This window comes from Euprymna scolopes, chromosome 36 (genome assembly GCF_053919585.1).
Source record: "Euprymna scolopes isolate OS-2025 chromosome 36, ASM5391958v1, whole genome shotgun sequence".
In the NCBI taxonomy this organism is placed as follows: Eukaryota; Metazoa; Mollusca; class Cephalopoda; order Sepiida; family Sepiolidae; genus Euprymna; species Euprymna scolopes.
Window position 1 is genome coordinate 57321284 of NC_136517.1, and position 25694 is coordinate 57346977.

Sequence of the window (25694 nt, forward strand, 5' to 3'; positions counted from 1 at the left end):
ACCCTAACAGGTACTACCACTCCGGGTCAGAGTGGACCTGGGAGTAATGGCAATTAAAGGGTGGCTCCACAGTCCCCAAGGTGGGGCCTCACCATCGGATATAGTTTTAGGTCATATCCAGAACCGTTGTATAAAGGGTTCTTTTTAAATTTTTTTATAAAGTCCTATGTTTATTAACATTTGAGTTTAGATCTTTTGTGTATGAAGACTTCCTGATGAAGTATTATAAAAAATAAAACAAATTTTCTTTAGTATTACCAAAAAATATGATTAAAAAGTACAAATTTTTTCTTAAATCAGTTATTCAAAAACATGTACAATAATATTTAAAATAAAACATATGTAATTTTGTTTTTGAACAGTGTTTTTTTGTTTTGTTTTTAGATATGCAATTTATTTTTAGAGTTCTACAAACGTTAAAAAATGCTAATTTTAAGAATGAGGAGAATAGAGAATTAATAATTATTATTAGAACAAGTAAGATAACTTGATGCACTCTGATTTTTTTTTTAATTTTGTATATGTAATATTACTATTCTTAATTATTGATGCAGCAATTGTTTTCATTTGGTTAACATTTATATTATAAATGCATTATATTATAAATCCCTTATTTATTACTTACATTTATTTACGTTTGAGTTTAGAATTTTTTTAGCATGAATGAAATCTTCATGATGAAGTATTATAAACAGGCAGACTGAATTTTATTTAACATTACCGAAAAATTTAACTAAGTATTAAATTTTCCTTAAACTAGTTATAATTTTGTTTTTGAGCAGCGATTCAAGATATGCAATTTATTTTTAAGGGTTACACAAAGATGTTGGCTTCATTGTTTTAAATTTTTTTAAATTATACCTGTCCAATCTGGCCTTGCTTGGTTAGATACAACCTACCACCTTGAAAGTGATATGCTACACAACTGAATAATATTACTAAGGAACACTTTGGACCTGTGTCTAAGATTGAAGAGACTGGGCAAAGAGTTTTACTAGAGATTTCATCTATACATTACTTCCAATCCAGATCCAATCCCCATTTCATCCAGATTTTATATTAATGTTATACAAAGTTTGAGTTTTAAAGCTCATTTGACAGAGAAATATATTTTAATTATGAGAGAAGATATTCAAATTTACTTTAAAACTTGTACAAATTTTTTTTTAAAGTTTATGCTGATCAGTTTATGCAGTTTTAGTTAATTTTAATATATCTCTTAGAAATCTTTTAAGAAAAATATCAGAAGCTAATTTTAAATTTACAAAAATAAATTTAAAAATTCAAAACTGAATTTTAAGTCTATAATGTCAAAGATAAGTAAAAAAGTTAAATTACATATTTTTTTTTACATAATTACTATTATAAAAACATACTAAATATTGAATAAAAACCAACTATTTTCTCTTAACCATAATTTACAAAATGATTGTTTAATATACAATGAGTTTATTTCATAACATTAAAACTGAAAACTCTTGTAGGAAATAGTTTAACAATCAATTATATATCAATTCTTCGATGAAAATTAAATTTCTAATCATTATAAAAGGTTACCAGAAATAAAATATCAAAAACAACTTTTAAAATATTGAAAAAATAAATTGTTAGATGCATTGATTACTGTATTTGTTTACAATTTTAATTCATTAATTATATAAAATTTACAAATCATTAAAATAAAATGTCTGAAAAAAAGTCATACCTCTAAACTTGCTCTTTTTGCAGGATTTAAAACCAAAAATTTCTTTAGTAAGTTTTCACAGTCAGTTGACATATAGAATGGTATTCTATATTTTCCTCTCAATACTCTTTCCCGAAGTTCCTGAGATTAGAGAAAAACAGAATTATCAAAATAAAGAAAGTTAAATAACACAAATAATAGATTTAGGTTTCTTATCATTAAGACTTTTTTTTTGGATAATCATGATCATCTAGTCATAATGTGACATATCGTCTTGACTTACATGCTATCTCAACAGATAGGTCTTCATGGATGCATTGTCAATTCTCTGACAGTTACTCAGGCTAGGCTCTGTGCAGTCTTCGCACTGAACTAGATCCTTATTTTGGCACCTATAAAAAAATATTGCTGACAATTTTATTTAACCATACACCAGTATCCAGCAAACATGGTTCTTCTCTCTCTGATCAGGGCCCAGATCCGAGGAAGTTATCTGTAGAGTTTTTCTCTCATAGGATGCTGCCTCCAGATGTTAAGAGCAGTTCTTAACATTTTGGTACACACAGTCAATTTTATACTTCAATCTTTTGATAAAAGCCCACACACTACTTCTATATACACACGATTAAATTTATGATAGAAAAGTTACAGAGTTCAAAGTAACCGCAATGTTTGGCTTGTCGGCGACCATTTATAATAAGTAAAAGTCACATGTTTAGAATTGTGGGATTTTGTAGCTATTAAGGATTTGCATATGTGAATACCCATCCATTTTAAAAGATGAGGTGTGGCTCATCATGACATGCAAGAGTTTATACGTTCAGTATTTGTTTTGGTGCTTGTTAAGATAAAGTTGACAGATCGATTCTTTAAAAATGTCATTTTAAGCAAAAACAATATTATGCACTTGTTATGTCGAAAATAGTAATATCAAAAAATTACGAAAATTCATTGAGTAAAAAGTTATGTATCGTTAAAAGTAATTTTACGGAAAATTGAGTAAAATTGCTCTTTTCTTACGAATTTTAAAGTAGACAGTGACAAGTTCTCACACAGGTAACATAATTCAGACCGAATATTTTAGATAAATTGTTTATGGCGTGCAATATTTGTTATCTATAGTGGTAGACTGTCTTTTTCTACTAAAAACACAATAACAGTTGTTCTACTTAATGAATTTTCCTAAATGTTGGATATATTACTATTTTCAACATGCCTATTAAGTAAAAACTATTCTTTTTGCTTAAAACGATGTTAAAAAGAAAAAAAAAATCTTCAATCTCCATCTGGTAAAAGTAAGGGTCAAAGTATAGCGTTGCATGTAACAAACATTTAGACAACTTAAACACAAACCACTTAGCCACTAAGGTTCCACGGGCCACTGATGGCTAATAGGTGACTCCATTACATGCTTTTACACTCTGTTAAAATTAGCTTTAGATTTTTGTGTATATAATAAAGTTTAAAACATAAATGTTTTTAGTCCAAGAAAAAAAAAAAAGCATGGCTATTAGCCAGAGAAAGATTCCAAATGTGTAGAGAAGAGGGGGGGGGGGCACAGGAAGTTATTTTTTTCTTTTTAAATGAATCAAAACTTTTTTTATGTCCTCTCCTATCACATAATAAATTGTTCAAAGTTTGGCAAAATTAACATTTCCAAAGAGAAGGTTAAAAAAAATAGACAAAAAAAAATGATAATGCGAGAAAGGGGAATAAAAATGAAATAGAATTGACAGAAATACTTCTTTGTATATAAGAATAAGCAGATTTAAGATGAAATCCCACTTCCTTATAGTTGGGTAATACAATTAAAAAATAAAAAATAAAAATAATAAAAAAAACAGTGGAAATCTCACATTCATGATATTCAAAACATTTTAATATTAAGAAGAATAGACATATTTTATCAAATTTTGTGAATTCAGTGCTTGCTTGTTTCTAATGTATAAAATTTAAAATGTAAAAAAAAAAAAAAGAAAAAAAAAAAAGAAAAAAAAAAAGGAATGGAAACAGCCTTGTGGGGTTACTAGTTCAAATAGTAAATTCCAACTTCAGCGAATTAAAAAGATCAGGCATCTAAATCAATAAATTTTCTGACTGACTCGTCAACAGAATCTATAATCCTATCTAACGCCAACAACTTATAATTTGAATAAAAATTTTTAAAACTCATACTTACTTTTAAATTCTGTCCATCAAATGGTAAAGACCCACTGACTAGTGTATATAAAATTACACCTAAACTCCAAACATCAACCTCTGGACCATCATATTTTTTACCTAGAAATAATAATAGTAGAATAATAAGCAGGACAAATTAAAACTGTATGCACACATGAAGAAAAAAAAATATAAAAAATTATTTATAAATTAAAAATATAGTGTGGTTAATAAAAATAAATTCCATAATGACCGACTTGACAGGACTCGATTTGATTTGAGGTAACATGGCTCTTCCCATAGAACACACAGTATTCTGGATGAGCGCAGTACACCCAATGGTCTGTAGCAGCCAAGATAGTGATGGTCAGCCAATCCTTGGACCAGCAGCGAACGCTGCAGACCTATTAACTGGAGCTAGGTTCAATGTCTACTTTGACGGTGTGTAATCACATCGTCAACCTTGGAGTGGTTCTAGAGCTATTGCTTTGTGGATGAACTCTCCAGAGTTGCAGTGCGCAGCATAAGCAAACAAGCAAAGAGATTAGTTGAGGGGGATGATCCTACATCACGTGCAGATTTGAGTATTGGAGAGGAAATAGTGCCAGTAGACTGACAGAATTTGGTAGAGGCAGTACAGGTCAAACACTTCTAGATTTTTGAGATTTGCAGCTCTCATTGGCCAGATTTCACAACCATAAAGACAGATCTTTTCATTTATCCTTACTTAGAAATTTCTTTCTTGAACTCAGAGAATATCTAAAAGTTGGTTACTGAGCCGAATATCAAACTGCCCATTTTCCAATTTTGGTGTTAGTGTAGTATTTAAAAAATGCATTTTAAGTCAAGACACTATTACATAGCTATGTCAAAATTAGTAAAAATTCCAAAATTGACAAAAAAAAAAAAAAAAAAAAAAAAAAAAAAAAAAAAATAGCAGTCCGACATTTTCGATTTTGAAATGGGGTTATCAAAATCATAGATTACAGTTACCTCCCCTTGCTTTTAAGAACTCTTCCACACTAACAAATATAATAAAAAATTAATTCAATAAATTTATTTTTTACTTCTATTTTTCTACTCAATTTTTTTTTAATAATTTTTGAAATTTTTACTCATTTCACCATGAAATGCAAACACAAAATTGTGTGCATTTTCCTCATCCAACAAAGCATATTGCCAGTTGAAACAAAGGGCTAATATTTCGGATTATGTTTATTTAATATATTTTATAACTGTAGCAAGTTGGCAGCAAAATGTCCATACATTACATTTTAACTGATTGATTTGACAGCATATCAACCTCATTACATTTTAACTTCTGCAGTTTAGTAGACAGGGAAGCAGAAAACAGGGAAAGAATTCCAAAGTCAAGCACTCCAAAGGAAGAAACTATTACAAGGTGGAACTATAAAATTGTCACAGAAGACATGATTCCATTTGATGAAAACAAGTTTCTTTTTTTTTTTTTTTTTTTTGTTGCAGACCATCTACTAGTTGGCCAGTTGTGTACAAATCCCAAAACCGATAGGAACCTTCTATCATGTCTGAAAGTGACACAATGTTCAACGAGCGAGATCGAAGATGTGCTGCACAACTCATGGTCTCTACCAATCCAAGTTATGACAACAGGACCATTGCCAGCACCCTCAAAATTCAAATCCCGATGGTTCAACTCTTGAGGGCATGCTTAGGGTGATGAAAAAGTTTTCAGCCATGGTTATGATCTCTGGTGTGGTTTCAAGTGAGGACCAGATCATGCCACCTCACATCTTCGAAGTCAGCTTGAAAGTCAACACCAAAGTGTACCTGGATGTGCTGAAGAGTGGGGTGATCCCCTGGTGCAATCAGGTGGCCACTGGCAGACCCCGAGTGTGGATGTAGGACTCTGCACTGACTCACAAGTCCAAAGAGACCCAGGCTTAGCTTCAGAAGGAATACTACGACTTTTCTCTCACTGGCCCTTTTCCTACCCTGACCTGAACTACTTCATTTGGTCATACGTCGAGAACATCACCAACATGACATCAAAGCCAGCCTGATCACCACCATCTGTTGAGCTCCTGCCGGCGCTTGTGGAAAAGGCATGCTTCCAGTTCTGGATTGAGGTAGTGATTGCGGCTGAAGGTGGCTACACTGAATAAATGTCAGCTCTACTACATAATGAAGTTACCTGAATTGATTTTTTCAATAAAAATTTTAAAATAAAGCTGTAGCGTTGTTTTTTCTATTTAGGGCGACAATTTTATTATTCTACTCAGTAGAGTAGAAATATTCCGGCACCTACGAACCTTAATAGTGCAGAAGTGGGATATTGCTGTTTGTCGTGTTCGTCAAGAGTATGTCTGTCAAGGGGGCACAAGTACTACAAGCTCATCAGAGCACATTTCATTTAAGTACTTATAAAATAGGCACAGGGATGCAACACTGTGGCGATGGGACAAGGGTTGCAGTTTAGTTGATGGTGCTTGACTTTTTAGGTTGGGACCCTTTCTAAGAGTAAGAGACTAGTGATAGATGAACCAGCCTAGATGTGGCAACAATACTCCATGCATGGACGAATTGTGGCTTTGTAAATATATAAGAGGCTCTCTGATGGGAGTAATTTTCTAGCATAGTAGAAGTACCCACCTTCTTTGCAACAGTCTTGGCAATGTCCTCAATGTATTTATTCTAATTCATATTACCTGCAAATGTTAGGCCAAGGAATTTGAAAGATGAGCTCTCAAGTAGGGTGTTACTGCACAAGCACCCCATGTTTTTATAATAAAAAAATAGTTACGATTGTTTTTTTCCAACAACATCCTAGCTACTAGAAAACCAATCAGTAAGAACAGAAAGATTAGCAGCAATGGAAGAAAAGACAAATCAAATGCACAAATGTAAGAGACAGATGCAAACAGATCACCAAAAGTATAAAAACATACTTCCAGACATTTCTCAGACACTGAAATCGTTTTCTTACTACAAATAAATATAACGACAGTTATAAAAAAACAAAACCTTCATTCTGATGATGACCGAGGGACCAGGCATAATTTTTAAGTCCCATGTAAGATTACTACAAGTTGAAAATGCCCTTGTAGGAAGTATCTCAGGATCTCATCACGTTTAGGTGTAAATTCTTGGAAGCTTTTTTTCTGCTGAATCCAGTGGAAATGTTAACCAAATATATTAAAATTAACAATGAATGACATCATATAAGATCAGAACTAGAGGTCCATTCTGAAATGATGGCATTTCAGATATCTAAAAATCTGGAATTAAATTTATTAAATTGCTAGCTGGATGCCTGGGATTGCTTGGTCATACAATATGCTTAAACATGATATTTTAATTTATGCATATGTATTATTACAGAATCAATTATCTATTGAATATTATATATTACAAGAAATAATTTGCCTGGTGGACTCAAAAAAAAAAAAAAAAAAAAAAAAAAAAGAAAGAAAGAAAATAATTGAGATCATCAAATTCTCCGTCTGTTTACAATATTATGTCAGTTGATGATGAATGTCCTAGAAACTCATTTCTGATTAATGCTTAGTTTTAAAATATGCAAACAAAGAAATGATTTGCAGTGATTTCAAATGGTACCTCTTATCGTAAATTGAATTCATTAATCAGAAAAAAATTAAAATAAAATGATAAGGTAAACTCGGGCTTGAACACTGGCTCATTTGATCTGTAGTCAAATGCTCTACCACTGAGCTATGTTTACAGATATTAACAAACTGTTTTTTTGTTTTTTTTCTAAGGAGAAATTATGATCTTCCAATGCAACCCAAAATAATATACTGTAAAAAAATTTTTATCTATAAGAAAGACTATTTTTAGGATTGGATTTTTCCAATTTTCAATACTTATCACACAAATTTCTGTACAAAACACTGCCAGACATAAATTAACTGTGTGAAATTTGAAAAAGATAGGTTCAGCCGTTTTGGAACCTATAAGGATGAAACAAACACAAAGTGACTTTTATATAATAGTAGAGATATAACATTAACTTTACAAAAATTTCTAAGAAATTACAATTTTTTTTTTTATTAATTTTGTTATATACAAAAATATATTTGCTTTTATTTGAGATTTTTAGATGCTAAATTAAAACAAAATTTATTTTCAAAATACTTTTTACAAAAACACAAACTACTAAAAAGAATAAATTATCAATATTTTTTAAAACTGGCATTCAGTTGCAAAACGAGTAGGTCTTTAGCATAGAACATTATGCAATAACGCCAACAAAATAGATGCACTTTCATCCTAGATTGAGAGCTGCTACCAGTAATGTATAGACAGCTGCCTAGAAAGAAAATGGCCAAACAATAAAATCCCTCTTTTGAACATTTTCATCTCTAACCATCAACTGACTGTCCAATGTGTAATGTGTCCAATGTGTATGGTACATTACAAATTTCAAACCTCAAAGAATTGGCTTGGCAATCCATTGAATCATTTTCAAAATAATCAGGTAGCTTTATGACAAGTTGGAATACTATTATTTCTTCAGTCCGCATGAAATCATTGTCATAAATCCCATTTACAAAACTTGTTTAACGCATTCTAAAAACTCGGCAGTTATTACCTTTCTAGGCTGCTGTATGTACACATTACTCATGCTATGTTGAGTCGATGTTCACAAACTTATATGGAAACAACAGTATTCATTTGATAAAGTTCCCCCAAAAAAACCTACATCTAAGTGTCAAGAATACTGAAAACTTTTGATGGCCAAGTTAGAAAACACTGAGGAAACATTTAAGAAAGTGCTTACTGCAATCTTATCTTGAATGGGAAAGAGGAGAAACATTCATGAAATAGCCTGCATCATTTTTTACATCAATGTTTGGCATTGAAGGGGGAGAGGTGTGCTCAAGCCAAACATATTGCAATAACAAATGAATTGCTATTGTATTGTATGTCCATTGTGGAGCGATGATGAATGATGTGCTGAATTGTGAAGTAAGCGTTGCGCAATCCCTAACCACTTCTATCGCGAGTCGGAACTGCTTAATTCTAGTGGCAAGGAGAAGTCCAGGATGACTGGAAACAATGCTGAGATAAGCTAACATCACAAAGAGCATCTGGTATTCCCAAATGGTCACTCAATTTAGTACTGACTGGGCTTAATCATGCTTAACTTTTGATGATCTAATGGGAACGAGCATGTCAATGTGATTATGCCATATCTACATTTATATATTTTGTATATCAGATATAATTTTATACTGTCAACATTTAGTACACTTTTTATGGTTATACTCCAACGGACTCTCTCAAAATTATATCATATGCACACAAAAATGCAAATAATATACTGCGCAGTTTATAAAAAAAAAAAAAAAAAAAAAGAGGTGAACAAATAATATTCATCTTGTTCAGAATAATCATGCTTTGGTAAAACGAATGAAAAGACAAACCTTGAAAAAGTTCTGGAGCAGCATACGGTGGACTACCACAGAAGGTGTCTAATTTACTTCCAGGGACAAATTCATTGCTAAAACCAAAGTCAGCAATCTTTATATGCATATCACCATCAAGCAATAAATTTTCAGCCTGGAAAGGACAAAAACATTATTTAATATTAATTTGAAAAAGTCCAAAAATGTTGAAAAGTCAAACAAAAAATAAACACTTGAAATGAGAAAAAAAAATGAAAAAAAAAAAAGAAAATGTCTTTAAAATAAGGGATTTTATTACAACCTAACAATAATACCTGGTATTAAGCTAGAATGAATAAAAAAAAAATAATGTCCAACTATCGAACCCTATGTTATCACACTGGGATGAAAATTTACTTCCATTAAAAAAAATTGTCTGATAACTTGATGAATAGATAAGAGCTGTTGCATGCTGGTTAATTTTTAGCAAAGATTTTTTTTTTTTCTTGAGTTTTGTGAAAGTTAGATTAAGTCATCCTAAGTCACACATAAATGAGAGAAACAGAAACAAAATGTACTATAAAGATAAGCTGAAGTACTTGTTGACGATGAAAAGTGATAACCATGATGTTAAAAACTCCATTTCTTAAAGTATTATTTTTAAATATTTATCCATATAAATAAAAGCGTGTTTGTTGGCAAAAAATCTGATAAAAACTGATGAATTGTTGCCAGAATTAAATTCTATACATATATAAGGAAAGATCATATTGATACTGGTTCTCGTTAGTTCACCAAAGTTAAACTGGTCAATACCAGATGGGTGACTATTTGGGAATACCAGATTATATGTACAACATACATAATTTTGGCAGCTTCTACATCCCACCTGGCCTCCAACTGTCTCGACCTGTCCTGCCGCCAGATCAGGCTGGTTGGTTCTGTGCAAACCAGCTTCACTTTAAACAAACTCCCTGTGGATGTAATTCACCATGCCTAGGATCACTCTGAAGCAGAGCCGACTGGTGAGATTAAGATACAATGGGTATTTTATATAAGGGGCATTCCAGCCCATATCATCCAGCCCTAACACCACCCACAGATTTTTTTTTTTCTTATGAACTCCTCATAAAATTACGGTAAAAACTAAGAGAAATTGCATTTTCACCTATATTTGAATAGAAACACATTTTTTTCGGAGGGTTCATTTTGGTCCAGAAATAAGAAATGAGTGCGTCACGACACCCTATTTTGGAACCCACACGTTTCCGAAAATTTGCAATTTGGGGGCTAAAAATAATCCTCTTGGGCCTAAATTTCACCCAATTCAATTCTTCTGTAGTAAACAGGCTCAGTTCCTTACACAAAGGTGAAATCACTGAGAAAGAGTGCATCATTCTTCTGGACTTCACAGAAAATTACCATTATATGGGTGCAGGATGAAATCCAGGGATATCACTGGAATAAAGACCAGTGCACCAAGCATCCTGTGATGATATAATTCACAAGATGGAAAACTTCTACACATTTCTTTGTGCATCATATCTGATGATCTTGACCATGACACCCCTTTTGTCCATGAATTGCGGAGAATTGCCATGGCATAGATCAAGGAAAATTTGTGATAGATTAAAAGAATTGAATATTTAGTGATGGCTGTGTTGGTCAATATAAAAGTTACAAGGCATTTCTCAATTTTTGCCATCACAAATCTAATTTTGGCATTGACACAACCTGGACATTCTTTGCAACTAGCCACGGGAAATCTCTTAAAACTAAGATGGCAACAAATATTTGATGTGAATTATTCTATATGCTCCATTTCTAACATTTCTTTCCAAGAAAAATTTCTGACGAGTATATATAAGGAAAAATCAAATATTAGCATAAAATATTGTTTGACATATTCAAATATTTGTTTCAGTATTAACTTCAAGAGTGCTCAATAAATGAATAGAGCTTAATAGTAGTAGTATAGAAATGGGCTCTCTCAGTCTTTGACAGACTATGGTTATCGACGAAGGGATGCCTGCGTGTGAAAGTCTTATTGATAGGAGGTGCGCAATCTCCAACCACACCTCTCCTGAGTTGACATTGTTAAATGCCAGTGGTAAGTGAAGTGTACAAGACGACTAGAATCAAATGCCAAGATAAGTGGAGAGCACATACAGCGCCTAGAATTCCCAAATGGTCACCCATCTGGTACTGGCCAGGCTCACTGTTGCTTAACTTCAGTGATCTGACGAGAACTGGTGTGCTAACGCGATTATGCCGTAGTAGTATAGTATAGAAATATATTTATGGTAAATAATAAAATGCATAGAATTTTATTTCATTCTCTTTTATAAACAGGGTTTACTCCAACCCAATAAATAAAAGACATTCATCTTATTACCCAATAAATTTTCCATTAAAAATATTTAAAAAATAAACTTATTTTCTTTTAGTTCTTTCTTAATTTATTTTGTACAGAAAAAAAAAACTACATTAAAAGAACAAATTTCAAATCAAATTTTCTATCAGCCAATACACATTACAGCAAGGTTAAACATTAAATCAGCTTAATGGGTGTGTGTGTGGGGGGGGGTATGTGCACCTTAAAACCAAATTGCAAATAAGAAGGGGTGGGGCAACTCTCTATAGAAAAAAAGGTACTTATATACCTATACACTAATGTCTTCAGAGGAGAGGAAGCCATCCTAAATTCTTAACGCCACTTGACTAATCCACTTTTGCATTCTTTTTGAGAAGAGGGGAAATTCTCTCTCAAAATTATCAAAGACTCTACACTATCCCGGATATTTTTCATTAATATTTAAGAGTAAGTTTCATATTTATTGATTTAATGTGTGAAAGAGATCTTGAATTGTGAGGATTCATAACAAATACTGTCTTTCTTTGTTTTGTTCATACTTTCTTTCATCATAGTATTGGCCTTCATAAATACCCAAATTTAAGTTTACCAGCAAGGCTTTAAGCAATTACTTCTCTCTTTCTCATATATATATATATATATATATATCTATATATATAAAAGCGAAAATGTGTTCGCTTTTTGTGTATGTCCAAGAAAGGCTTTTTTCCGAGAAGCGGTCGGTCGGCTTACAACTTATTAAAACTTTTTATATCACATATAAATCACAATATCTACGAGTTAACAACGGAGGTCGCCTGTCTATTTAATTTGCTTGACTTCGAAAAGATAAATATTCAACATTTTTCGCTCGCCGCATGTGAATTAGGCTTTTTCATATAATAAAAGCGGCACTAATTCTGGCGGTATTTTTCCGGTCGCAATCGCCGGGAATGTCCGAAAGCAATCAAATTTGATCAATGTATATTATATCACACAATTGCTATTCAATTTGGACAATCCCCTTCTTATGGGGAGCTGGATCCTCCCCTCCCAACATCTTGGGAAAATAAAAATTATAAAAAGCGTTCCCGCAGTAAATGAAATACTACTCCGCAATCAAAGTTGACCTCATTAAGTCATTAAAACGTGCACCTGCCAATTCTAAATAGTTAAATAAATTCAAACGTGTTTCCGTTAGTATTTCGCGATGGCCCAATGGTTAACGTCACACTTTAATTTCCAACTTTGCCTCAGGGGTTCGGGTTCTATCCTTATACTTACCTACTAAAACTTTTTTTATTTTATTTTACTCCCCCCCCCTCCCCCGGGAGTTTTGATTTACCCAAAACCACACACACCTCCAACAAACACCCAGGCAATGCCGGGTACCCCCCGCTAGTATATATATATATATATATGACTGTCTATATGGAATTGTCTCTAACAAACTCCCCCTGTCAATTTTGGGTCTACATTTTGAGACAAGATAAGGAATTTGGACCTGTGCAATAAATTCAATTTGGTTGTTAGTTGCTAAGGTGTCAAAATTGAAAAAAGTTGGAACTTGGTAAGTTTAAGTTAGCTAAACGTTACTTTTATGCATGCGTAAATATATATTTATACCTTTAACAACATTATTTTTTTTAAAGTTTTTATATTCATATGGAATTAAATCAGGCAAGAGCTTTGGTTTCAATTCTAGCTGATGGTACCCATTTAAAAAAATCTTTTTTAAATCACTACTATATAATGGGTACCATGTAATAATCAATAGAGTATTGGCTCTATAATAATATGAAATCTGCATGAATTAAAATATATTTAAGTGCATTTTACAACAAGATCACTCCAGGCAACCACTACCATATATTGCAGTGTTTCCCAACCTTTTGAGTTGCAATTACACATTGATAAACTGCAACTACAAGAATTTGGGGATAAAAGAAAACAAAAAAAACTTGCAGTAATATCAGAAATCGCAATAAGGAATTTAGTCATTTACAACAACAGCAGCATTCTCCCAACTTTTCATCCTTAAAATGATTTACTGAAATCAATTAAATGTGGAAGACAACTTGGTGTGTCATTGATAATGGACCCCAGGATAGAACAATTAGCTAAAAAAAAAAAAAAAAAAAAAAAAAAAAACTGCAATACCAGCGGCCTCATCAAGGTCAGTTCTTGAAAATAATTTATATAACAGTGGAAGTTTGTGTGTTGAAATAATTTTGAATTGATTTACAATCAATTTCATAGCAACTTTGAAATTTTTTAATGAATAAATTTGGAATTAATCATATGTATAGTTACTTGATGAATAAATAATCTATAATTAAATAATCACAATATATGGCAGATTGTTGTAAAAAGAATGAATATACAAGATATTTTAAGAACTGAAGTCGCTTCCTCACTGCTTGTTCTAAAATGAGTCACCATATATGAAAAGTTGGGAACCACTGATATATTGGGTATAATATAATATCAATAGAGAATTGGTTTTATAATAATAAACACAAAATCTGTATAAATTGAAATATATTTAAGCATATTTTATAACTGGACAATGCTAGGTAGTCTGCTAGCATGCATATATATAATATAAAGCTGAGTGTGTGTGTGTGGTCACGAATAGGCTCCTATATGGTTGACTATTTTAAAAAACTGATTACATATAATTATAGATGTATCGAGACACAGGAATGGGTATGTTTGATCTGGCAGAACGGTGGTTCATTAAAATTGTGTGGTCTGCGTTGACGCCTGGTCCACAAAGTATGGAAATAAAAAAAAAAAATTAAAAATTAAAAAAAAAAAAAAAAAAAAAAAAAAACGTTTGCAAGTGTTTTTGATATTGATGTACATAAGAATACTTTGATAAATATGTTTTAATTTAAATAGGGATAGTATAATAAAATTGTGGGGTTTGCGTTCGCGCCTGGTCTCTATAGAATAGAAATAGGCACAAACTTTAATAAAGACTTCATATCTATCTGCGTAAGTACTTTCACAATTATGTTTCAGTTTGGAGAAATATGGTATAATAAAATTATGGGGTGTTCGTTCGCACATGACCTCCATAGAATGGAAATATGTCACAAAGTTTAACAAGGTTTTTTTAATATAGATCCACAGAATATTGTGATAAGTGTTTCAGTGTGAACAGGTATGGTATAATAAATTATGGGGTTTATCTATTTTGTTTTTACTTTCATCATATTTTGATTTGGTTTTGATACCTCCAAATTCGAAGCTATCTCTTTACAACCGTTCCTTTTCATAACGTATCATACTTTCATAAATCAGAGTCCATTTTCTGTAGGCTGTTTTTGAACTTAGTCAACGACAGGTACTTTTGCTAGTATATATATATATATATATATATATATATATATAAGTGACTGCCTGTGGGTGTTCGGAACGGTATCTACAAAACTACAATATCAATTTTTGGTCTACAGATCTGGAAAACTTGATATATAGGGGATTTGAACATATGAAACAAATTCAGTTTGGTTTTTAGACAGTAAAAAATTTTAAAATGGGAACTTTACAGGTGTAAGTAGACATGTGCAAATATACATTTATAAGTTAAACTGCTGCTTTTAAGTTTTGATATCTATAGCTCAGATGGCAATGAGATGTTGGAGTGCTAAATGTTTTGGTTTCAATTCTAGTTGATGGCATCCAACTTTTTTTTTTTTTTTTACTTATGAAATCACTACTATATATTGGGTACAATAGAATAATCAATATGAAATCTACATAAATCAAAATAGCATATTTAAGCATATTTTACAACCAGGCAACGTCAGACAACCTGTTAGTGTGTTTGTGTATATATATTTTTTACCTCCTTATTCAATGGATTTTTACCATATTCTTTTATGCTTCTTTTTTCCTTGTTCTTGCTTTCATAATCATTATGAATCTTTATAAACTTTCAATAACTATTAAAAACTTTAATGCAAATATGATTCAATTTTGTATACCTTTTTCACAGGTTTTTAATGTTTTTTTTAAAATTTAAGTGGATTTTCAATAAGATTTTTCTATTATATATATATATATATATATATATATATATATATATATATATATATATATATATGATATAGATATATAAAATAAATGAAAACTTAAATTATGTAAATTAAAAATTTACAACAAATTTATTATTTGACATAGAATACAAAAAAATTCAAGTTTTTTTCTTCTTTTTCTTTAATTCATGGATTTTCAATGAATGGCTCATCTCATCAGAGGAAATGGTTTTAGCAAAATAAATGTAGGTAATTATAAATTTTTCTTATTCACACAAATTGAAAATTAAATCTGAAATGATCGTATGAAAAGGATATTCCATGGTTGAATGAATAAAGACACAAGAACAGTTGTACAATCCAAAGCAATGAATATTTGTATATTACAGACTGAATTGTGGGTTTTTATTCCAGGCTGCGAGTCAAATTTTTTGAAGTTCAAAATCATGCATATGATGTACCTATTTACTATGCCTCCCCACGGGACAGAGTTAGACACCAGGGTCGTTTTTTAAACTGGAGAAAAGGTACAAAAATAAAAATTGTCTCAGTCCTGAAGGATTTCTCCTCCACCGAAAGAGAACAAGAAATAGAAGTGCAACATCTGAAGAACAGATACTACACTTTGATCTTGTCCCGAAGGCCAAGCAAAAATTTTTTTGAAGTTCAAAATCATGCATATGATGTAATCCATAAAGTTTATTATAGTAAAATCCTTTGAAATATATAATGTCTTGAACATTTAAAATCATAGCTACCTTAAAAAACTTTTTTCTTTCATTCATACCTTTGGTGTGTTACCTCTTTTTAAAGGTAGTGACCGAGTTATGACTAAGTGTATAAAATCTTAGTTAATATCAGTTTATATTAACATTTATTTAATAATACTGAAAATTTCATAAATATTAAATGATTTTGATTTTTAGTGGTTGTATTTTCTATTGGAGGCATTCATTTTTGTGTTTAAAAAAGTAAATTACTTGCACTGTTTGTACTCAACTTATTCTCCCAAGACAAAAAACAGATGCAGAGTAGTGAGAACGTACACATGCATACAGAGGACAGAACATATGCTACACTTTGATCCAGGGCAGGAATATTTATTATAAAAAAACAAAATTTCAATAAATTTCTATTATAGTTATGCAGATTTTGGTTGGGTATTAAATTTAAACCGTTATTCATTGTTAGCCTTGTTTCTTAGTTAAATAATTTTTTTTTTATGTTAATATTAATTGAATATTTATTTAAATCCAAAATATATTAAGGAAAAATTATAGATTTTGGTTTGATAAACTTTAATTACAACTAGAAAATTTTCTTTTTAGTAATTTAAAGACTGCAAAATTAATTTTGAAAGGTCGCAGTAATAGTCTCCGATTACTAATTACAAGTCAGTCATTTTAATATACTTATATTCATAAATCTATCAGAGGTATCCTGTGTGTGTGTGAGTGTGTGAGAGAGAGAGACCATATCATAACTTTGAATCATTTTTTTTTAATTTAATATCAACTGAATATTAAAAAAAAAAAAAAAAGAACTCCAACAAACTTCAAAATAAATTGTATACATGGTTATATTTTTCTCTAAGCCCACTACCTGGGAAAATACCAAGGATACAGCTAGTATATATAAAATTGCTTATTTATGGCAATTCACAAATGTAACTTTTAAATTAACATTTTTAAAGTCTGTCATAATTTTAAATCAAACATTAATGTAATCTGATTAAGTTTCATAAAAATCTGATTGAAAAAAATTATGGGGGCAAGTGACAACGGTTTTGGGGGAAAAAATTTATGTTCATTTCATAGTTAAAAGAATTTTTTAAAAAAAACCCTATAAACTACAGGACAGATTACATTTTGTAAGATGTTCTAAGATTGCATCAACATGAGATAAAGTACAACAATAATAATCAAAATAATAGAGTACTAAACTTACTTTTAAATCTCTATGTACAATGTGCTTCTGGTGACAATACTGTACAGCAGACACAATCTGTTAAAACAGAAATAAATTAGTTAAATACAGATTTAGAAAGAAAAGAACAAACTTATGTTCTATAATGAATAATGCATAAGGTGGTGAGAAAGAAACAGACAAAACACAAGATGAACCTTTTGACTGATTGTTTTACAATCATTTATTAAACTTTAAAGGAAGTTGTTGTTAATGAGGAAAGATTGTCAAAAAGAGTGTTATTGGAGTGAGGCAGGAGTCTTTTGTGAAAATAACTGGATGAAGTTGCCTGCATAAAAATTATCACGTACAGCGATGTCAGAGTGAAGAAAGGTGCTTATTGAATAATTCCCACGTGAATATAACTGAAGTGAAGTTGTCCACGTAGACATCATGTTGCTGGGTGGAAATTATCATGCAAGTTGTAGCGGTAAGGGTCAAATTGGACATTCCCTTATGAGAGTTACGGTTCTGACTGACAAGGGTTCGTTTGGCAACATTGCTACTCTTCAGAATCTCTCTGCTCAGCAAACCTTGCCTTATATCAAGAAATTTGGCAGGTGCCCGGCTCTCATAGCGACTATGTTCTGACTAGTTGAAGTTAGGTCAAACAACCAATCAAACTAATCAGATTTGATTATTTTTGTAGAAATAATTTTTCTGCTCCAGGTAATTTTTGTTGCTGTTCGTGCTGCCAATTTTGTTGATGCTGCTTTTATTTTTATCACTTCGAAAGGACTCCATCAATTTTATCTTATGTTAGGTTAGGATAAAACTTAATAAATCGGAACGAGATCTTATCAACGACTATAACATATACATGCTTTTAATGTCTTGTTTGTTACAATAAAGCTACCATGGTGGGGATTCTATATTTCAAATAAAGTTTTCTATTCAAATACAAATATTAGCAACAAAGTTCCTTTAAATAGCTAAATAGTGAAAAACTAGAGCGTTCATACTCTTCATTTTTTACTGCTTTATTCTTCACAGAAAAGAGGGGAGAAACGCCAAATTATAAATGAACAGACAGTTTGTAAGAAAATTACCCCCAAGTTGTTGTTGGTGGTGGGGTGACATCTTGTTTTTTTGGATGTGTGTGTATATTTTATATATCTGATGAAGTAAAAATAAAAACACATATACAACAATCCATATATATCAGTCCAGGCTGAAACAATTATTGGCTTATATAGTAAATAAACAAAAACTGTTTGGACAAACAATGAATTTCTGTTCCCAATGAATAAACTGGGGAAAATTAAGAGTGCGTAAACATAATAAAGAAAAATAGTTTTGCTCGTTTTTAAAGGGGAAAAAAAAAAAAAAAAAAAATGCTTCACAGTATGTGTAAGATATTAAGTCTTTGAAGTAATCGCCATTGGCAACCAGCACATTCTACCAATGTATTTTCAGCTGTTTAATCCCCTTGTAGTAGAACTCTGAGATTTTTGAGGCAAAGAAGTCTGTGAGGCTTCGCACATGTCTACTCCATTGATGAAGGATCTCCCATGAAGATGATTACCCAGAGAATGGAAAAGATGGTAATTAGATGGTGCAAGGTCAGGTGAATAAGGTGGATGGCACAAAGTCTCCCACCAAAGTTGCTGTATGGTATCCTTGACCATTCATGCCGCATGACGTAGTCATGGAGGAAAAGCAGATCTTCGTAATTTGGCTCCTTCCGGCACAACGCCTGCTGCACAAATTTCAATTGCTGTGAGTATAGGTCTCTAGTGACCATGGTCTGTTGGTAGAAATTCAGAATGAATCACTTGACCTGTTCACCATACACCAAGCATAATCTTGCATGGGTGTATACGACAGCATCCTAAGGAGACAACCAATGTCTGGAACGCTTGGAAGTTTTGTACAACCCACTTTTCATACTTGGTAAGCACTCAATTGAATAAAGATGCGGTACAGTAGCGAAAAAGCAAACAGTCCCAAATGAGATCTCTAGACTTTTCTATCTTTTTCACAGCTGTCTGGCTAAGAACTGATGGCCAGGCATGGTGTGCATGTTTTTTTTTATAACATCTGATGTTACTACTTCCGGCTGTCTGAATTTGAAAACAATTACTATACACATTTTGTGTATATTTCAACTTCATTAAATGGGCAAAAAAAAACAAAAAAAAGAAAACAAACTTTTTTTTTGGTTACCTAGTGTGTGTGTGTGTGTGTGTGTGTGTGTGTGTGTGTGTGTGTGTATATATAGATAGATAAAAATTAAAAAAAAAAGAATATCTCTTTATTCAATTTTATCAAAGAAGAAAATCATTACAGGCTAACAAAATTTGAAAATATAAAAAAATGAGAAATTTAAAAAATAGAAAATGCATTTTCAACAGAAACAAATTAAAATCACTCAATCAGTTAGCCAATCAAATTAATTTCTGAAACTAATCTGTGAAGCCAAAAGAATCTGAAATCCAAGTGTAAACAATCTATATGTGAAAAAAAAATTCCATTAAAATTTGAAAAATCAAATAATTAATGAAGCTGTAATATTCACATTAAAAAGCAAGCCATTCTGAGTGTGAATGGATTATTGTAACATCCAAAATGTCCATAAGTCTGATGAAATTGTACTCCACAAGGTCCAAAAATCACTAATGTAATCCAGTGAGTGATTGGGAGGTAATGAAATCCAAAAATCCAACTCAAAACAATAAAAGTTCAGAGTATCATGAAAGTATCCAGTGTATTGTTTTCACAGGACGTCATTTTAAAAACAAAAAATAAGATTAGTAATCAAAATTTTTTTTTTATATTTCCAGGTTAGTAAAAAATATAATTCAAATAAAAAAGTGCAAAAAGATAATAATTTAACTATTTTAAAAGAATCAGAATCTATAGTTGTATTAAAGTTGAGAATTTAGGACAGAATTGCTAATTGTATTGGAATCTGGAAAAATATTGGAATCATTCCATCACTAATACACACACACACATACATATACAGGGTGTTTCAAAAGTCTTGGGAACATAACGATTTTAAATATGTTGTAATGTTCCCAAGACTTTTGAAACACCCTGTATATCATATGTGCATATTGGAATATGCACATATGATGAAAATATAGCCGATAAATTATTTGAAAAGAAAGTATTTTATGATTCTTAAAAGACCACCATTTTGTTCAGAAATCAATGTTTTTTCACATATTTTAATATATAATTTACATGCTTTAAAAGTTTCTTTAAAATTAATGATGAAAATGTTAAGCTATATAAACCGACCATTTTGAATATTTTTTTCTTTTAAAACTCCCGTGGTGCTTAAAAGTTGGATACTTCTCCCCTACGAGGAATTTTGTCATGAAATTAAGAAAACAATCAGAAAAAAAAACAAAAAAAACATGAATCTCACTTATTCTTGGACTACAAAAATAAACTGGTCCATTAGTTTTTGTTTTGTCTTTTAAATTCGACTTCAGCATGACATTAAATATTTTTCGTACCTCAGGTGATAAGTAAATTAATGTTTTTATTATTTTTATACATTAAAATGATAATTCTGCGGTGCTTTCTCTTTTGGTACCAGCCGTTTCTAATTAGCCTCTTCCGCATAACATCAAACACTTTTCATGAACAATTTGAATAGTAGCAGTAATAATTATTAGTCAGTCAGCAGCTGTATGAGTTGTTTAGTTTTATATCAAAAATTTAACTTTGGGGGAAGGAGGGGTGAAAAAGAAAAACTTTTGTTTAAAATTAATGCAGTTTGTAGTTCCTTTACATAATATTGGTTCCTTCCAGAAATATTGGTTTTCAAATATACTCAATCTTAAAACTTTAATTGTAGTAATTAATGACTTTGTAGCTGCTAATTAAAATAAGTTATTTTAAATTATGTAAGTACAATAAAAAACTTAGTGACAAAAAAAAAAATTGACAACAAAAATAATTTAGAATTTAAAATAGAGGGAGATCAGTTTCGTATATAAATTTAATATATAATGATCTGTCCACTTTTTTTCTTTTCTTTTTTTATACATAGGATCCACTTATCAATGCCCAGAGGCCACTCGAGGATAAGGGTTAAAGAGTGTATAGTACTCAATGGGACAATATCATAGGAATTGTTAGTAGTGTAAATTTGATAAATTGAATTACTTAAGAGGAATGCCTCATCAAGAACTTGTTTATGTTGGACTTGAAGACGACCTTATTGTAATCAGCTGGAAAGCAGGAAAATGGAAGACAGTTCCACAGGTGTGCAGTTCTAAAAAGCTTTATTCATGGAATCTATGTTTAGGTTTAGGCACGGATAAAGAGTAGGAGAAATTATTGATAGTTTTCAGCTTAACGAGCGTTTCTCATGAAAGTTTGGTGAAGGGGGACCATAAATTGAAATTCAGACGAGCACTTGCCATGAAAATAACAATAAAGCAGAGACAGGCCCGCAACGTCTCTTCTGTGAGAAAGAGGTTGTAGGGAATCTGTCATTATTACCTTTTAAAGCAGTTAGTACTCCAAATTCTTTTGATAGATTTTCAATCTGAAAAATTAGTATATATATAAAAAAATCATGCTATCATTAAATCTAATTCCAAGTGACAAGCCTATTGAACATTAAACCTTAAATCTGAGACAAGATTCACCCCGAAAAATCTTGTTTACCACTAACTGTAAATCCAAATGATACCCACTTCAAAATTAAAACCCTTTCATAATCCTATCACTAACCCCACGGTCGAGTGGCAAAGTGGCATGCCCCTCCCTCCTCCCACAAACCATCTTAAAGGCATACAATCATTATAAAAAAAAAAAAAAAAAAAAAAAAAAAAGAAGCATGGGATTTATTTTCATAGAAAAAAAAAAACATTGGCTAACTGCCCTAAAATGTGAGAATGCCCCTAAAATTATTTTACATACATTATATATATATATATATATATATATTTATTTGGTAAAACTGGTAATTAGTAAAAACTTGAAGAGAGTGCTCAATACTATTGCAGAACAAATGTGTGTTATTTTTTTATTACCGTTTTATCTGTTTGGCTACATATGCAGCAGATGTTGGACCATGTTTACAATCCAACAGCCTTGTCGTTGGATTGTAAACATGGTCCAACATCTGAAACATATGTAGGCAAACAAATAAAACGGTAATAAAAAATAAAAATAAAAAATATATATATATATATACACACACACTTTTTTCATTTCTGCCCAGTTTTTCAGTGTGTTCATATGTAATTGCCTCAAAAAATTACATATTTCGGAGAGGCAGGTAAAGACGATTTAGCAGGTGTTAATCTACAATAATACCAAAGAAGTCTTGTAATATATTCATTTTTAAACAGTACTAGTAATAGATTTCAGTTTCTTATACTTTCAATACCAGAAACCATAACTTTCAGCGCTGGACAAGGTGAACACTGCTACTTAATTTGACGCTCATAGTCTTTAAACCAGTAATAAATAGATTTCTCCTACCTCCATCAAAATAAAACTTATATAACTGGATTCACAATAAAATTTACTTTAAAATGGTATATTCAAAGTAATCTATTTAAATCTGACTATTAAGGACGAAACATGCCCCCCATAGCATGCCTGCTGGTGGTAAATCACTTTTTGTAAATAAGCGGTCAGGATGTATTCACATAAATACTCGAAGTGGAAGTTGTACCCGTCGACAACGTTTCTAGTTTTCGTTTTTTTTTTTTTTTTTTATAGCTAATTAGAAAAGAATGGTTTCTGCTTCAGAATTTGAACACAACACATTTTTTCCAGTCCAAAGTTAGAATATCTCAAAGTTGACGCTTTGTAGTACAAAAATATGTAAAGAGAAACTGTGTTTAAACGCTATTTAATAGTGAATATATTAATTTCTCTTGTCCTAAAATTTGAAAAGAATCTGTAAACCACGTGTTCATCAACTAACTTATGAACAAAGTATTTTTTTTATTTTTGTTATTATTAAGAAAACATAAGTTTTTAATTATGGATAGGAAAAGAATATTTTTAAAAAAAAATTCTTTGAAAAAGAATAGCCGACAATGAACAATCTTTTTTTTGTTCTTGGTTTTCAAGTTGCAAATAAAACATCTCAAAGTTAACACTTTGTAGTACAACGATACATAAAGATAGAAACTGTGTTCAAACGCTATTTAATAGTGAATATATTAATTTCTTTTGTCCTAAAATTTGAAAAGAATTGGATAAAAACTTATGCACAAGTCGATAGAAATAGTGACAAACGCATATAAATATGATAATTGTTGTGCGTCGTGATGCATGCAAAAAACATCTGTAAACCACGTGTTCATCAACTAACTTATGAACATAAAGCATTCTTTTTATTTTTGTTATTAAGAAAACATAAGTTATGGACAGGAAAAGAATATTTTTTTTTTAAATAAATTCTTAGAAAAAGAATAGACAAACAATGACCACGCTTTTAAATGAGTTAAAACACACAAACCACTTATCCAGTTAAGTAAAAGAATAACTTTTATTGGGTTTGTTTTATAATCCACAAAGGTATGAAAAAGTGGTCAGAAACAATAAATAAATGTTACCAAAGGCAAGTTATTATTCTACCTACCACAATAAATTTTTGGTGTTGTACATGTTTATTCTATTTAAAAATCAAGTAGTGTCGAGTGTTACAGAAGAACAAGAAAAAAATGGCCGCAATGTCTCTTGAAGTTTCGACAATGATTTAAAAATAAAAAATTATACAAAATAGTGGTAGAAACTCACCCGATAATTGTCACAGTAACTTGAAGCCGTTAAAATGAAATTTAATTATCCTAATTAGTTTAAATGTACTTGAAAACAATTGTAATCTGTACAATATTTCCTTCAATTTGATATGCTACAAGCCATATTTTGTTAATAATTTTTTTGAATCGTGTTGTAGTGGCCATCTTGGATTTCCTTGTCGCCATCTTAGATTTTTTATGATGTTATAATGACAAATGATAATGTCCATCAGAATAATAACCTATAATGATAAAGCCTTACCATTTTTCTTAGCTGTTTTTAAGATGCTTCTACTTAAAGCTGTTAAAATAAAATTAATATGCTAATTAGTCTGTAAGTTACCAAGTGAGATGGTTGTAAATAACGCCAACTGAACCTTCATGGTATTATGATAATGTTTAAAATTTCGTCATATCTTAAAAAGATCTGAAGATACAGCTTTTTAAAGATGAGTTAGTCGGTAATTTTTGCAAATTTCCTACCCTTTTCAGTCACAAGCTTATATGCATGTGAATAGGACTGACTCAATGCAAAATGTCCAGTGAGCCACACATTTTTTGGTACTTTGAATGGTCTTAACTCCAGTTCTAACAGGCTGATTTTTAAAAAAAAGATATTTCTTTGTTTTTTATGCTCTTTTCAATAATGCTTGATTTGAATTTATTCAATATAAAGAAAAAAATGGTGTGGTATTACTAATTCATGGGAATTTGTATGCTATACCACATAAATCTTGCAAGTTACCCCCCTCCACTTTTTTAAGATTGTTTTCAAAATGGCAGACAAGACAGCTGTTCTTCAGTTACTCATAAAATTTGATTTTATTATTTAAAAATAAAACTACTTAATCATCTTATGTGATTTTTGGAATATGATATTTTCATTTTGTCATAAGTACATACTTCATAGAAATTTTACTGTATAGTTTAATATGATGGAATTCTGGACAAACCCCAATTTCTCTTTGTATGTGCTGCTGAAATGGAGATGAAGAGGGTCTAATATGCTATCAAATATGGCAATAAGGACAAAACAAAAATGTTAAACTCACTTGTCTAAATTTGGCTCTGGCTTCTTTTTCTTTCATACGCCCATGTGCTACCAAATAATCAAAAACTTCACCTGTAAAAAAAATAAAAATAAAATTTACTTTTGTAAAACATTAAAATATTGTCTACAGCAATTTACAATTTTATTGTTAGAGTTATTGCTGTCAAGCAAAAATAAAATCTATCAGGCATGTGTACTCGGTGTGATGCATGATAATAAAACCTGGTCAGTAGCGGTTGAGGATATGTGTTGTTTTGAGAGAAATAATATGAGAATGATACGCTGGATGTGTAAAGTAAGTCTTACACTGGCTTAGATCTGAT

General features: G+C 31.0%; 1 protein-coding gene across 45 annotated transcripts in view; it reads right to left on the bottom strand.

The window, feature by feature from the left end:
• Positions 1 to 25694, bottom strand: part of LOC145260523 (MAP/microtubule affinity-regulating kinase 3-like) — a 416290-nt gene that overhangs the window by 126905 nt on the left and 263691 nt on the right. For all 45 annotated transcript variants that reach the window (XR_013864311.1, XR_013864310.1, XM_080118715.1 and 42 more), the window contains exons 6-10: positions 25373 to 25443; positions 17578 to 17634; positions 9271 to 9406; positions 3864 to 3964; positions 1706 to 1825 (exon numbers count right to left, since the gene is read on the bottom strand). Coding sequence is in view for 43 of the 45 variants with exons in the window: in XM_080118715.1 (XP_079974841.1) it covers positions 1706 to 1825; positions 3864 to 3964; positions 9271 to 9406; positions 17578 to 17634; positions 25373 to 25443 (485 nt within the window). In the remaining 2 variants the exon portion in view is untranslated. The remainder of the gene's footprint in view (positions 1 to 1705; positions 1826 to 3863; positions 3965 to 9270; positions 9407 to 17577; positions 17635 to 25372; positions 25444 to 25694) is intronic.